General features: G+C 56.6%; 1 protein-coding gene across 1 annotated transcript in view; it reads left to right on the plus strand.

Annotated features, from left to right (window-relative positions):
- Positions 1 to 712: 712 nt before the first annotated feature.
- AGRN (agrin) overlaps positions 713 to 14,485 on the plus strand; it is a 151,892-nt gene continuing 138,119 nt past the window's right edge. Inside the window, exons 1-2 of the mRNA XM_054175724.1 lie at positions 713 to 1,264; positions 12,479 to 12,740. Coding sequence (XP_054031699.1) covers positions 1,070 to 1,264; positions 12,479 to 12,740 — 457 coding nt within the window. The 5' untranslated portion in view covers positions 713 to 1,069. The remainder of the gene's footprint in view (positions 1,265 to 12,478; positions 12,741 to 14,485) is intronic.

The raw sequence follows: 14,485 nt of genomic DNA on the forward strand, positions 1-14,485 counted from the left end.
TGGAGAAGCTCTGGGTCCTGAGCTCTTCATGCAGCCGTGCTGAGGTGGGGGAACCCCAGGACAAGGTGCAGTGGCCAGGGTGGGGGCCCCCGGACAAGGTGCAAGGTCCAGGATGGGGTGCTCCAGGATAGGGATGGAGGGGAAACAGGGTGCAGGATCCACGATGGGGGGACCCTGGGACAGGGATGGGGTAGATTGCAGGGTTCAGGGAGAAGGTACAGGGTCCACAGTGGGGAACCCCTCGACAGGGCTAGAGGAGGGGACCCTGGGCCAAGGTGCAAATCCGGGACAGGGTTAGAGAAGAAGCCCTTAGGGTGCAGGGTCCAGGATGAGGGGGCCGCGGGACAGGGCTGGGGCATGGTGCAGGCTCCAGGGCAGAAGATTCCGGGGCAGGACTGGAGAGGAAACAGGGTGGCAGTATCCAGGCTAGGGCCCCTGGGACAGGATGCGTGATGCGGGATCCAGGCGGGGGGACATCACGGGGGGGTTGTGGGAGGTGGGCAGGGGGAGGAGGGCCCCAGCTGCCGCTCGGCAGCCGTCCGTACACCTTTAAAAGTCTCCTCACGTTGCCGCGCTGATTATCCATTAACCTGATGCGAGCTCCCTTTCCTGGGGGGGGCGTGCGCGGCAGCGCTGCAATCAGAGCCGGCAGCAGGGCTGGCTCCCTGCCTGCCTTCCTCCCTCTCTCTCTCTCTTCTCCCCTACCCCCCCTCTCTCCCCTCCTTATCAGCAATTCAGATTGCATGCAAATCTGCGGGCTTTCTTACAGGGGCAAAGCGAAGGACCCAGCGTTTTTCTCCGGCCCTGGTTTCGGGCGAGAGATATCTCCACCTCCTCCTCCACCACCTCCTCCTCCTCCTCCTCTTGGGATTTTCTTCCTTCTCCCCTCCCCTGCTCTCCCCTCCCCTCCCTGCTTCCCTCCCTCTCTTTCTTTCCTCCTTTTCACCTCCTCGAACAAAAGTAGCCCTTCTCCGTACGGCAGCCAGCGCAGCCGCTTTGTCTGCCCGCTCGGTCGGGTACCCGGAACCGGCAACCGGGCTGGGCTGAGCCGCCTCGCCCGGCGGGGGCCATGACGGGGAGAAGAGCGGCTCCCCGGCTCTTGCTGGTTTTACTGGTGTTACTGGGGCTAACGATGGGCGGCGGAGAGGGGAGCTGCCCCGAACGGGAGCTGGAGCGGCGGGAGGAAGAAGCCAACGTGGTGTTGACGGGGACGGTGGAGGAGATCATGAACGTGGACCCTGTGCACCATACCTACTCCTGCAAGGTAAAGGTGTTACGGGAGGGGGTGGGGGTGGATGGGGGGGTGGTGGCTTTCGGGGGGAAACTTTGCAGCCCCTAAACTGCCGCTCCTTCCGCGGAGCGCATGTGGTTCGTATTGTAGGCGCTGGAGCTTTGGTGTGTAATTAGGTATTTTTAGACTGCGGAGTCTTTTCCCGGCTTGGAGCTCCCACAGCTGTGTCCAGGGGAATCTCGCAAGGTTGCTTTTTATGGGCATTTCCCTCCCTTGCTGCGATGTGCAGCCTGGTTCCCAACTTTCTGCTCGGCCGGGCTTTGGGCTGCTGGGGAAGGTGAGAGCGGAGCCTCTGGCTGCTCCTGCTCCTAGCTCCCTGTTTACTTAGCAGCATCTTGAGTTCCTCCAGCTCAAGCTATTGTTTAACTACCATTCTAGCCCCTGGCTATGTTTTTTTTTCTCCCCCCACCCTTTAAGCTGAGAGACGGTATAAAGTACCGAGCAACCTGAAATACCATCCGTCTGGTTGTCAGAAAACGTGCTGGATGTCTTAACCCTTCCTTTAACCTGGGGCAGGAATCTCACTTGTGAGGACGTGCTGCTACACGGCTTATTTCCCCCTCCTCCCCACCCCACTCTTCTTCCCCATCCTCCCCCTTTTTCCTCCCCATCCTTAAAAAGTGCTGCCCGTGGCTGGTGCTCGGCAGGGCCTGGGGGTGATGCTCGGCAGCGCGTTGGAGAGCGGGGCAGGAGAAGGTTAACTCTGTACCACGGTGTTGCCCTCAGCGCTGGAGCATCTCTCAGCCCCGTAAAGTAGTTGAACAGCTTCTTGTCTGCCCAGCTGGTGCCTGCTGCTTCCCAGCTTGTTCCCACTGCGCTGCCCCATGCCAGGCACTCTCTTTTATTTTTTTTCCTCACAAGGGCTTGTGAGAGGAGGAGAGGGAATGGATTGAAGCGTGAGGAGGGCAGATTTAGGCTGGAGATTAGGAAGAAATTCTTCACAGCGCGGGTGGCGAAGCGCTGGAACAGGTTGCCCGGGGAGATTGTGGATGCCGCCTTCCCTGGAGGGGGGTTCAAGGCCAGGATGGGGCTTTAAGCAAGCTGGGCTGGTGGGAGGTGTCCCTGCCCATGGCAGGGGGGGGTTGGAACTGGACGACCTTCAAGGTCCCTTCCAACACGCTCCGTAATAATGCTGCACGGTGCAATCTGCACCCCGAGCTCGCAAATGAGATCACAGACCCTCCAGGCTAGTGCCGAAGCCCTTCTGTTTGCAAAGTGTCTGGCACGTCCCGGGTGCCACGGAGGAAAACTAATCAGCTGCTGCCAGCAGCCGGTGTCCTGCGGCAGCTTGTGGGGCGCATATGGCCGAGTGGCTGCGGCCCACCAGATGCTGGGGGCAAGGGTTGCCATCGGCATGCAAGCAGGCAGAAGGTGGTCCAGGGAGAGGCTGGTGATGAGGTAGAAACGCTCAGCTAAGAGCTCTTTCTTCCCTCCCCCCACCCCCTGCAGACGGCACAGCAAGGTGTCTGGCTGGAGTTAAAGCTCCCCATCTTCATCCCGCAGCATCGCAGCGAGACTTGTGGGGCCAGGAGAAGTGGGTTTGCCCGTGCTCTTGTGACGATGGCATAGCTGCTTGCTCAGCAGCTCTGCCTCTGCAAGGGTGCAGTCAAGTCCAAGGAAGAAGAGCTGGTGGGGAGAGAGCTGCTCTGGTGCTCGGCGGCTTCATTTCAAACCCAGTTTGTGCGGCTCAGCTTGGGACGGGAGGCGGGGTGGGGGTGGTCCCTCGCCTGCTTGGTTCCCCCCTCAGCCACCCCCAGTGCTGTGGATTTAGCCGTGGGGTTTTGCTTCTGCTGGTTTATTGGTGTCACAGCAGCAGCTGAAGGCCAGAACCTGCCCCCCGAGGGCACATTCCCAGTTTGAGAGTCTCGTAAAAGAAAGTGAAAGGAGGTAAAGCTCTCCTGTTCCTCCTGCCCGGGATGGAAGTGCCCATCCCATCTCGTTGTGGCTCTCCCGGTTCTGCTGGGACTTTTGTCTCAGGACAGCAGCTCTTCAGCTCCTTCACCTACACCAGCAGCCTTCCCTAGGTAGATCTTGGTGGCGGGGCAGGGAGGGCTGGGGGCTGGCGGGCAGGGAGGGCAAGGAGCTGGGGACTGGCACTCTGGGGTGTCTTAAAAGGCCTGAAAGCAAATAAATCTCTCCTAACTGTGACTTGTAAATGCACAGCTTTGCAGCAGCTGTTGGTTTGTTCCACTCTTAAGATCTCTCCAAGTCAGTGAAATCCCTAGGGGGACACACTCTGCTGGTGCTGGGCTGCAGGGTCAGAGATGTGCTTGCAGTTTGGTTTGCTCTGGGTGGCTTCCTTTTTTACCCAAGCAGCTAGAATCCCAAAGGGCACTTTGGGCATTAAACCTGGCTGCTGGCTCCTGCTCTCCTCTCACATCCACCCTGGTGCCATGTGGAGGTGGAATAAGCCCTGGGGAAGGGAAAGGGTTCAGGGTGGGGAAGGGAAAGGGTTCAGGGTGGGGAGGGGAAAGGGGTTGGGGTGGAGAGGGGAAGGGTCTTGATGGGGAGGGGAAAGGGGTTGGGGTGTGAAGGGGAGGGGAAAGGGGTTGGGGTGTGGAGGGAAGGGGAAAGGGGTCAGGGAGGGGAGGGGAAAGGGGTTGGTGGGTCTGGGTGGGGAGGGAAGGGATCTTGGGGAGGGGAAGGGTGTTGGTGGGAAGCAGACACACACTCACTGCCTCACTGTCATGCTCCACAAGCGTTCCTTAGGCCCTGGGGTTACCTGCAAATACCAGAGTTATCTCTTGTCAGGCTCCTCTTTATCTGCAGAGGGGAGGCAAGGGCCAAATGTGTGGTAGGAGCTCCCCAGAGCCCACACCCAGCACTGGGTGTTGTTGGTGCTGGGTGGTCTGGAGGCAGCAGGCATGGGACTGCTGCCTTCCTGTGTTGTTCTCCCCTGGTGAAACTCTCAGCCCTCCCAGCTGAAGCCTTTGATAGGAGGAAGATAAGAACGTTACAACCCGGGAGAAATGTGAAATTAGTGTTGAGATAAACACCTGTAAACAGCTGCCAGCCAGCTAGCCAAGGAGGAGAGGAAGAGCAGGGCAGAACAGGCTGACAGAGCTCCTGGAAGTGACTCTGATGTGCTGCTTCACCCAGGCCTTGGACCTGGGACTGGGATGCTGTGCTTGTCCTGACTGCAGCCTCAGGCTTGCTCTGCTCCCTTGAGGCTGGGGTGCTGCTGTTCATCCCCCTTCCAGCTGGCTTTGTCCCTTCCTGCTCTGGGGTTGGATGTGGGAACTGGGATGCTGTGCTTGTACTGACTGCAGCCTCAGGCTTGCTCTGATGCCTTGAGGTTGGGGTGCTGCTGCTCATCCCCCTTCCAGCTGGCTTTGTCCCTTCCTGCTCTGGAGTTGGATGTGGGAACTGGGATGCTGTGCTTGTACTGACTGCAGCCTCAGGCTTGCTCTGCTCCCCGAGGTTGGGGTGCTGCTGCTCATCCCCCTTTCAGCTGGTTTTGTCCCTCCTTGCTTTTGGGTCCCCTGCTGTGCCCTGCTCTGATGTTGGATGTGGGAACTGGGATGCTGTGCTTGTACTGACTGCAGCCTCAGGCTTGCTCTGCTCCCTGAGGCTGGGGTGCTGCTGCTCATCCCCCTTCCAGCTGGCTTTGTTCCTCCCTGCTTTTGGGTCCTCTGCTGTGCCTCTTTCTGGGCTGACCTGGTATTTATGAAGGGAGCCCCTATTTATAGGGCAGGATCTATATGTGCTGTAGGAAGTGCTGAAAAGGATGTGGATCCTGCTCCAAACAATAGACCTCGGGTTTTGGGGGGGGGGGTCAGGGAGGCTGTTCTCCAGCCAGGGTGGGATGGAGAAGTTGCTGGGGGGAGGTGGGTTTGGTGCTGTGCTTGCTCCTGGGGAAAGAGCAGCTGGCTTCTGGCAGGGAGGGGCAGAGAGTGACAAGCAAGGGGAGAGGGATGATGTGCAATCAGGAGGGGAGGGTTTGGCAGGGCTGCTTCTGAAGCTGCAGGGTTGGGGCTGCATCTGACCAGCACCTTGCATCTCAAACTGCCCACATCTGGTGGTGACCCTTTTCACTCCCGTGTCCAGAGTGACATCTCTCCCTCTCCTCTTTGAGGAGACCACGCTCTGACTTCTCATTTGTCTTTGCAGCCCCAAGGTTGGCCTTTCCCAGAGCATCCTCCTGGCAGGAATCCTCTTGGGCACTGCACGTTGCCAGTCCAGGTGGTCCCATTCCCCCCCCCCCCCCCAACCCCATGGCAGAAAGGTCCTTGCAAGGATCTCTGCTTCAAGTTTTGGCTGCTCCTTGCATCTGCCAGGAGCCTTGTGAAACGGCCTTAATCCGGGGGTTTATGTGCTCAGCGCTGAGGGAGGCTGCTGCAGAGAAGGGACCGCTTGGAATTAGCTTCCAGCCCTTTCTTTCTGGGAGTTGGTTGACTCTCTCTCCCTCCCTCCCTTCCTTTTCTCCCCCGATCTCCTCGCTGCAGCGGCAGCCGCCGGTGAGTCACCGGTGACCAAGTCCTTAATTGTGTGCGCTGATGAATGGGATGCCCTACAGGTAATTGCTGGCTCTTTGGTGCCTTCCCGTCCATTCATTACCGAGGGTAAGGGTGGGGATGAAGGCCGCTGGACTCTGATGTTGCTGCGGCCTGGCTCTGAGGTGTATGACTGGAGCAGCCGTGCTAATTAACTCCAATTACCATCTGCCTCACAAGAAGGGGGAGGCTTTAGCCTTCCCCCCCTCCCCCCCCCCCCCCCCTCCTTAGACCTAGCTGTGAAAATGCCCAACTGCTACCTCCAGCACAAGCCCCAAGCTCTGCTCTCTGTCTCCAGGATTCCCCCTCCCCTCTTCTCCCCCTTTTGTCTCCTCTCCGTTCCTGGGGGGTTTGCCCTGGTTGTCTTCACCTCACCTCCACGCAGCGAGCGCCTGCCCTGCGGGCTGCAGGCTGCTGCCGAAGGAGGAGGAGGAGGAGCTGGGGCTGGTGGGGCTGCAGGGAGGTGTCTTGACTTGACTGCGAGCAGGAGCAGAGGGAGCTGGGCTGATGCGAAATGCTGGAGGAACAGCTGGTCCCGGGCGGGGAAGGGCTTGTGCTAAAGCTCTGCAAGCTGTGCTCTTAGCACCCGGGCTCCTGGCCTCACCTGAGGTGCCAGGCTGGCAGGTGGCCCCGGGACCGGCTCCCTTTTGAAGGGGGGTTGCCTCCTGCGGCACCAGCTGCACGTGGTGGAGCAGATGTCTGTGGCGGCGCTGGGATGGCTGTGAGATCAGAGGCGAGGAAAGCTGCCTGTCACAGCTACCCTTCCTCACCAGCTGAAGCTCCCTCTGCTTGCTGGTTGCCTGCCAGCTCTCTCCAGAAAAGAGCTCCTGCTGACGGGGCAATGCCCAGCCCAGCAGCCAGCTTCTGCAGCAGGCTGCTTCTGGGGCTGAAAGAGGTTGGTGCTTCGAAAGCCACCTGCCTTTGAAGGCATTTGCTTCCCCAGCCCCTGCTCTTCCTCCTTCCCAGAGACTTGGGCTGTGTGTCACTGCCTGTGAGTTGCTGCTTGCCCTCGGGTTGCTGTGGCACCGCTCAGCACTGGCCCAGGGGGAGGTGGCTGCCCTCATGCTGGCAGACAAATGAGTGTGAGAGCCTGTGGGTACAAGCTCTCCTCTCCACAGCTGGGAGCAGCAGAGGCCTGAGCAGCTTCCACAGCAGAGCTGTCACGGTGCTGGTTGTGCCAGGGGTGGTTTTTGATCTCGGGTATGCAGACCAGGGCTCACTCATCCTGGGAATACAGCCCTTGGATCACAGGACCTGCTGAGCTGGGTGGCAGCTGAGACTCCTCAACTCCAGAGTCTTTGTAGAGGAGTTGTTTTGGTTGGAAAAGACCTTTAAGGGGCAATGGATATAAACTCCAGCACAGGAGCTTCCACCTTAACATGAGGAGGAACTTCTGCACTGGGAGGGTCACAGAGCACTGGAACAGGCTGCCCAGAGGGGTTGTGGAGTCTTCTTCTCTGGAGACTTTCAAGCCCCACCTGGATGCATTCCTCTGCAACCTGTGCTAGATTCCATGATCCTGCTCTGGCAGGGAGGTTGGACTTGGTGATCTCTGGAGGTCCTTTCCAGCCCCTCACATGTTGTGATCAAGTCCAACCATCAGCCTAAGACCTCCGTGGTCTTCGGGTGGAGGAGACAGCTGGAGAATGCAGGTGGTTGAGCACTGGGGCTGTGGTAGGAGGGGAGATGCTGGCAGGGTGCATGATAAAGCAGGTTCTGAGCGTGCCAGGCCAGGGATGCCTCAGCTCACAGCCATACCTTTGCTCCAGGCTGCAAGCTCTGCCAGCTCTGAGGAGCTGCTCCTCTTGCATGCAGCTCACTGACTCTGCTCTGTCTCCTCTTTTGCCTGCAATAACGCTGTAGCAGCAGCAGTTCTGACCTGTCAGGAGTGGATGGGGACATGATGTACTCTGCCCTAGGGAGGTCTCATCTGGAGTGCTGGGTCCAGGAATCACAGAATTGTTAGGGTTGGAAGGGACCTCAAGGCTCAGCCAGTTCCAACCCCCTGCCATGGGCAGGGACACCTCACATTAGAGTGGGTTGCTCAGAGCCACCTCCAGCCTGGCCTTAAAAACCTCCAGGTCAGGGCTCCCCAGGTCAAGAGAGACCGAGAACTACTGGAGAGAGTCCAGTGGAGGCCACAAGAATGATTAATGGAACAGAACAGCTCTGTGAGGAGGAAAGGCTGAGAGCCCTGGGGCTGCTTAGCCTGGGGAGGAGAAGGCTGAGAGGGGATCTGATCAGTGTATAAATCCCTTCAGGGAGGGTGGGTGTCAAGGGGATGGGGCCAGTCCCTTTTCACTGGTGCTCAGTGGTAGGACCAGGGGCAGTGGGCACAAACTGGAACACAGAAGTTCTGCCTCAGTGTGAGGGAAAAACCTTACTGTGAGGATGGCAAAGCCCTGGAGCAGGCTGCCCAGAGGGGTGGTGGAGTCCCTTTCCCTGGAGTGATTCCAACCCCCACCTGGACAGTGTGATGCTGGGCAAGCTGCTGTGGGTGCCCTGCTTTAGCAGAGGGGTTGGACTTGGATGATCTCCAGATCCCAGCCCCCATCATTCTGTGGTTCCGTAAGGCAGTCTGGTGTCCCATGTGCACTAGAGAGTTATTGCTGCTTCTCCTCTCTGCAGGCCTTTCTGTTTAGGCAGCTTGCAGTGGAGAGCATGGAACTGGGGGGAGGTTGGCTTGCAGCTGAGTGCAGATGTCACCTTTTTTGGGCAGGGGGATGAGCCAGCAGTGAGGTCACAAAATCCCAGCATGTGAGATGCAGGGAGGCTGCTCTAGAAGAGAGGCAGTGGGAGGGGGAGAGCAGGACCAAGTGGTGTGGCCAGGGGAAGGGGCTCCTGCTGCCCAATCCTCCATGCTGCTATGGCAAAGTTCTTCTTCAGTCCTTGCTAGGAACATTGGACTTGACGATCTTTGAGGTCTTTTCCACCCTTATTGATTCTATGAGTTGCTTTTGCCATGTCCACGTGGAGGTGGTACCTGCTCTGCCTTTCATCCCCTGCCAGGTACCAGTGCCTTGCCAGAGCCACCAGACTGCCTTCTTTCACTCCCCAAACCCCCCCCCCCCCCCTCCTGCCCCTGCTTTACACCTCCTGTGCCACTGCTCAGAGCCTCCCCCAGGGATGGGAGGTGTCCTCCTGAGTTCTGCAGCCCTCCCCAGCTGGGACCTTGCAGCCATTTAATGCTCCCTTCAAAGCTCCTTTTTATTCAGAAGTGTTTTCTTCTTCCTTCCTACATTTCACCCCTGAGACTTTGTGTGTTGTTGTCAGGGAGGATGTCTCTGGGAGAACTTTACCAGCTGGTGCCTGTCACCTTGAATGAAGCTGCCTGGGATTAGAAGGGGAATTCCTCTGGCAAGGCTCAGGCCTTGGATGCTGCCCTTGATAGGGCTTGAACGGAGGCTTGGCCCCCACGGGTTGGGTCTGCAGGGGATGGGGCCACAGCTCACAGAACAGAATCACAGGGTTATTAAGGTTGGAAAAAGATCTCTTAAGGTCATCAGGTCCCAAGCATTGACCCCACAAGCCCTGGGAGGAGAGGCTGAGGGAGCTGGGGTTGCTTAGCCTGCAGAAGAGGAGGCTCAGGGGAGACCTTCTTGCTCTCTCCAACTCCCTGAAGGGAGGTTGGAGCCAGGTGGGGGTTGGTCTCTTCTCCCAGGCAAGCAGCACCAGAACAAGAGGCCACAGTCTCAAGCTGTGCCAGGGGAGGTTTAGGCTGGAGGTGAGGAGAAAGTTCTGCCCAGAATGAGAGATTGGCCCTTGGGATGTGCTGCCCAGGTAGGTGGTGGAGTCCCCATCCCTGGAGGTGTTTAGGAAGAGCCTGGATGAGGCACTTGGTGCCATGGTTGAGTTGATCAGATGGTGTTGGGTGATAGGTTGGACTGGATGATCTTGAAGGTCCATTCCATTCCATTCCCACAGAACCATGTCCCAAAGGGCCATGGCCACAGGTTTCTCGAACACCTCCAGGGATGGGGACTCCACCACCTCCCTTGCAGCCTGTTCCAACCCCTGACCACTCTTGCACTCTTCCTTTTCTTCTCCTTCTTCTTTTTCTTTTCCTATATCTGTAATGAATATAAGCTATACAAACCATTATACTCTCTATATCTCACTAATTTTTAGCCCTTTTTTTTTTTTTTGCCCACACCCCAAAGCATGGGAGGGATGCTGCAGGAAATCTGCTCTGCTGGAAGGGCTTTGCCTGGCCTGCAGCACCAAGCTGCCAAGAGATCAAACTGGGCTGGAGAGAGCTCCCAGCTCTGCGTGGCCGGTGCCTGATTGTGACCCTTTTAGGCTGTGCCTTTAAGAAAGGGACAGTTGCTGAGTCAACTGAGAGTCCCCGTGTCCCTGTTCCCCTTTTGTTTGCTTTGTCTGTGAAGAGACAAACTGTTTTCCATTTTCTTGGACTTCTGAATCATCTACACCTGAGGATGGCTGGAATGGATGATGAACTTTACTTACCAGCTGTAGCTATTGTTTTAGATTGAATGGGCGGTACGAGCAGCCAATGAAATGGTTTGGAAGGGGTGGATTGTGACCGTTTGAGGCTGTGCCTTTAAGAAAGGGACAGTTGCTGAGTCAACTGAGAGTCCCTGTGTCCCTGTTGCCCTTTTCTTTGCTTTGTCTGCAAAGAAGCAAACTGTTTTCCATTTTCTTGGACTTCTGGATCATCTACACCTGAGGATAGCCAGAATGGACTATGAACTTTACTGTAGATACTGTTTTAGATTGGATGGGCAGTACGAGCAGCCAATGGAATTGTTTGGAAGGGGTGGATTGTGACCGTTTGAGGCTGTGCCTTTAAGAAAGGGACAGTTGCTGAGTCAACTGAGAGTCCCTGTGTCCCTGTTGCCCTTTTCTTTGCTTTGTCTGCAAAGAAGCAAACTGTTTTCCATTTTCTTGGACTTCTGAATCATCTACACCTGAGGATAGCCAGAATGGACTATGAACTTTACTGTAGATACTGTTTTAGATTGGATGGGCAGTACGAGCAGCCAATGGAATTGTTTGGAAGGGGTGGATTGTGACCGTTTGAGGCTGTGCCTTTAAGAAAGGGACAGTTGCTGAGTCAACTGAGAGTCCCTGTGTCCCTGTTGCCCTTTTCTTTGCTTTGTCTGCAAAGAAGCAAACTGTTTTCCATTTTCTTGGACTTCTGAATCATCTACACCTGAGGATAGCCAGAATGGACTATGAGCTTTACTGTAGATATTGTTTTAGATTGGATGGGCAGTACGAGCAGCCAATGGAATTGTTTGGAAGGGGTGGATTGTGACCGTTTGAGGCTGTGCCTTTAAGAAAGGGACAGTGTTGGAACACTCTGGCTGAATGTTTTGGTGAAGGCAATGAAAACATTGATATTCTAACTGAATTTCATCAGTAGAATGCAACTGTAAGTTTTAGTTCAGTTTGAATCTCGGCTAGTTTTGTTCTTTCAGTTCTGCCTGTCTGCTTCTGAGCAGCAGCTGCAGGACCTAACCTTGACTAACAGATAAGAAAAACTAATCCTTGCATGCACTCTGAGCTAACAGAGTTTCCCCCCTTAATAATTACCTTTTCCCTCTCTCTAACCCTTTTGGGGGGAAAAAAGGGAGGTGGGGGGACAGGGGGGGAGACCCTCCTCTTGCTGGAGGAGGGAGTTTTGTTCTGTATTGCTTTCTTTGCTGTGTATTTCTGTATACACTGTAAATATTGTATATTGTGTATGTATTCACTGCATTTCATCTCTGCTTCTCTGAGTTAGCTGTGGTTTCTTTGTGGGGGTGGAGGGGCAGAGCTGAACTTTCTCTCACCACCACATTGAGCTCTGCCCTTCCTGGGGGCAGGAGTTGATCTGCTGGAGGGTAGAGAGGCTCTGCAGAGGGACCTCCACAGGCTGGGCAGATGGGCAGAGGCCAAGGGCAGGAGATTCAACACATCCAAGTGCTGGGTTCTGCACATTGGCCACAACAACCCCAGGCAGTGCTACAGGCTGGGGTCAGAGTGGCTGAGAGCAGCCAGGTGGAGAGGGACCTGGGGGTACTGGTTGATGGCAGGCTGAACATGAGCCTGCAGTGTGCCCAGGCGGCCAAGAGGGCCAATGGCATCCTGGCCTGCATCAAGAACAGTGTGGCCAGCAGGAGCAGGGAGGTCATTCTGCCCCTGCACACTGCACTGGTTAGGCTGCACCTCGAGTATTGTGTCCAGTTCTGGGCTCCTCAGTTTAGGAAGGAGGTTGACTTGCTGGAACGAGTCCAGAGAGGTGAGGGGTTTGGAACACAAGCCCTATGAGGAGAGGCTGAGGGAGCTGGGGTTGCTTAGCCTGCAGAAGAGGAGGCTCAGGGGTGACCTTATCACTCTCTACAACTACCTGAAGGGAGGTTGCAGACAGATGGATGTTGGTCTCTTCTCCCAGGCAGCCAGCACCAGAACAAGAGGACACAGTCTCAGGCTGTGCCAGGGGAGGTTCAGGTTGGATGTTAGGAAGAAGTTCTATACAGAGAGAGTGATTGCCCATTGGGATGGGCTGCCGGGGGAGGTGGTGGAGTCGCCCTCATTGGAGGTGTTCAGGAGGAGACTTGATGGGCTGCTTGGTGCCATGGGTTAGTTGTTTGGGTGGTGTTGGATTGGTTGATGGGTTGGACGTGATGATCTTGAAGGTCTCTTCCAACCTGGTTTATTCTGTTCTATTCCTCCCTCCCTCCCCTCCCAGGTGCGGGTCTGGCGCTACCTGAAAGGCAAAGACATCGTCACCCACCACATCCTGCTGGACGGCGGCAACAAGGTGGTGATCGGCGGCTTCGGGGACCCCCTGATCTGCGACAACCAGGTCTCCACGGGGGACACCAGGATCTTCTTCGTCAACCCTGCCCCCCAGTACCTGTGGCCGGCGCACCGCAACGAGCTGATGCTCAACTCCAGCCTCATGCGGATTACGCTGCGCAACCTGGAGGAGGTGGAGCACTGCGTGGAAGGTGAGGCCGCGGCAGCAGGGAGAGGAGGACCTGGCTCCCCGGGGGTGCTGCCCTGAGGGTGCCACACACGGCCTTGGCTGCTCTCTGCTCTTGGCTTGTCGATGAGTGGTTGGCGAAGGGGCTGGTGATGAGCTCTGGGGTGTGGCTGGGGTAGGGTCATGGTGCTCTGTGGACCTGCTGGATGTGGGGAGAGGGACCGGCGTTGACTTTGGTTGTGGGGAGAGGGACTGGCGTTGACCTGGCTGGCAGAGGTAGGGCTTGCAAGCAAGGTTCAGCCAAGGAGAAGTGGCTCCCTGTGGGCTTAGTTGGCTGCTCTCTGCTCTTGGCTTGTCAGTGAGTGATTGGCGAAGGGGCTAGTGATGAGCTCCGGGATGTGGCTGGGGTAGGGTCATGGTGCTCTGTGGACCTGCTGGATGTGGGGAGAGGGACTGGCGTTGACCTGGCTGGCAGAGGTAGGGCTTGCAAGCAAAATCCAGCCACAAAGAGAAGTGGCTCCCTGTGGGCTTAGTTGGCCGCCCTCTGCTCTTAGCTTGTCAGTGATGTGGCTGGGGTAGGGTCATGGCGCTCTGTGGACCTGCTGGATGTGGGGAGAGGGACTGGCGTTGACTCTGGATGTGGGGAGAGGGACTGGCGTTGACCTGGCTGGCAGAGGTAGGGCTTGCAAGCAAGGTCCAGCCAAGGAGAAGTGGCTCCCTGTGGGCTTAGTTGGCTGCTCTCTGCTCTTAGCTTGTCAGTGACTGATTGGCAAAGGGTTTGGTGATGAGCTCCAGGATGTGGCTGGGGTAGGGTCATGGCGCTCTGTGGACCTGCTGGTTGTGGGGAGAGGGACTGGTGTTGACCTGGCTGGCAGAGGCAGGGGTTGCAAGCAAGGTCCAGCCACAAGGAGAAGTAGTTTGTGGTGTTGCCATCTTTTGTTTGCTCCAGATTTTGATGCAGGTTCTCAGTCTGCTGGAGAAGGAGCAGGACCTGACTCCCTGTGGGCTTAGTTGGCTGCTCTCTGCCCTTAGCTTGTCAGTGATTGATTGGTAAAGGGGCTGGTGATGAGCTCTGGGGTGTGGCTGGGGTAGGGTCATGGTGCTCTGTGGACCTGTTGGTTGTGGGGAGAGGGACTGGCGTTGACCTGGCTGGCAGAGGCAGGGGGCTGCAAGCAAGGTCCAGCCAAGAAGTGGCTCCCTGTGGGCTTAGTTGGCTGCTCTCTGCTCTTAGCTTATCAATGATTGATTGGCAAATGGTCTGGTGATGACCTCTGGGATGTGGCTGAGGTAGGGTCACAGGGAGAGTGCCTGGCATTGACCTGGTTGGCAGAGGCAGGGATTGCAAGCAAGATACAGCCAAAGGAAAGTGGTTTGTGGTGGTGTCATCTTTTTTTCCTCCAAATTGGATGCAGGTTCTCAGTCTGGTGTGGTTGGGAGCATCCTCATTGCAAGTCCTCTCCTACCACAGGGGTGTGGTTGGCACTAACCAAGGAGTTTAGGCTCCTCACACCCTGAGCTGGATTCCTCCTTTAGGCTGAGAGCTGATGAGTTAGTGCTGTGATGAAGGCCTGTCCTTCATGGTAGCCACCTTCAGTTTCCTCTCAGAACTTCCTTATTTCCCTCCTTGCAGACTCCTGCAGGGATCTGAGAAGCCAGCTGAGACCTGCCTGGGGGTAAAATTCACTTAGCTAAGGTGTAGCCAGGTCAGGACCAGGCTGAGCAGTGATTTGAGGAGCTTTAGGATGTCCTCCTCTGTTGTCATAGCTGAGA

Source organism: Dryobates pubescens, chromosome 33 (assembly GCF_014839835.1).
Source record: "Dryobates pubescens isolate bDryPub1 chromosome 33, bDryPub1.pri, whole genome shotgun sequence".
Taxonomy (NCBI): domain Eukaryota; kingdom Metazoa; phylum Chordata; class Aves; order Piciformes; family Picidae; genus Dryobates; species Dryobates pubescens.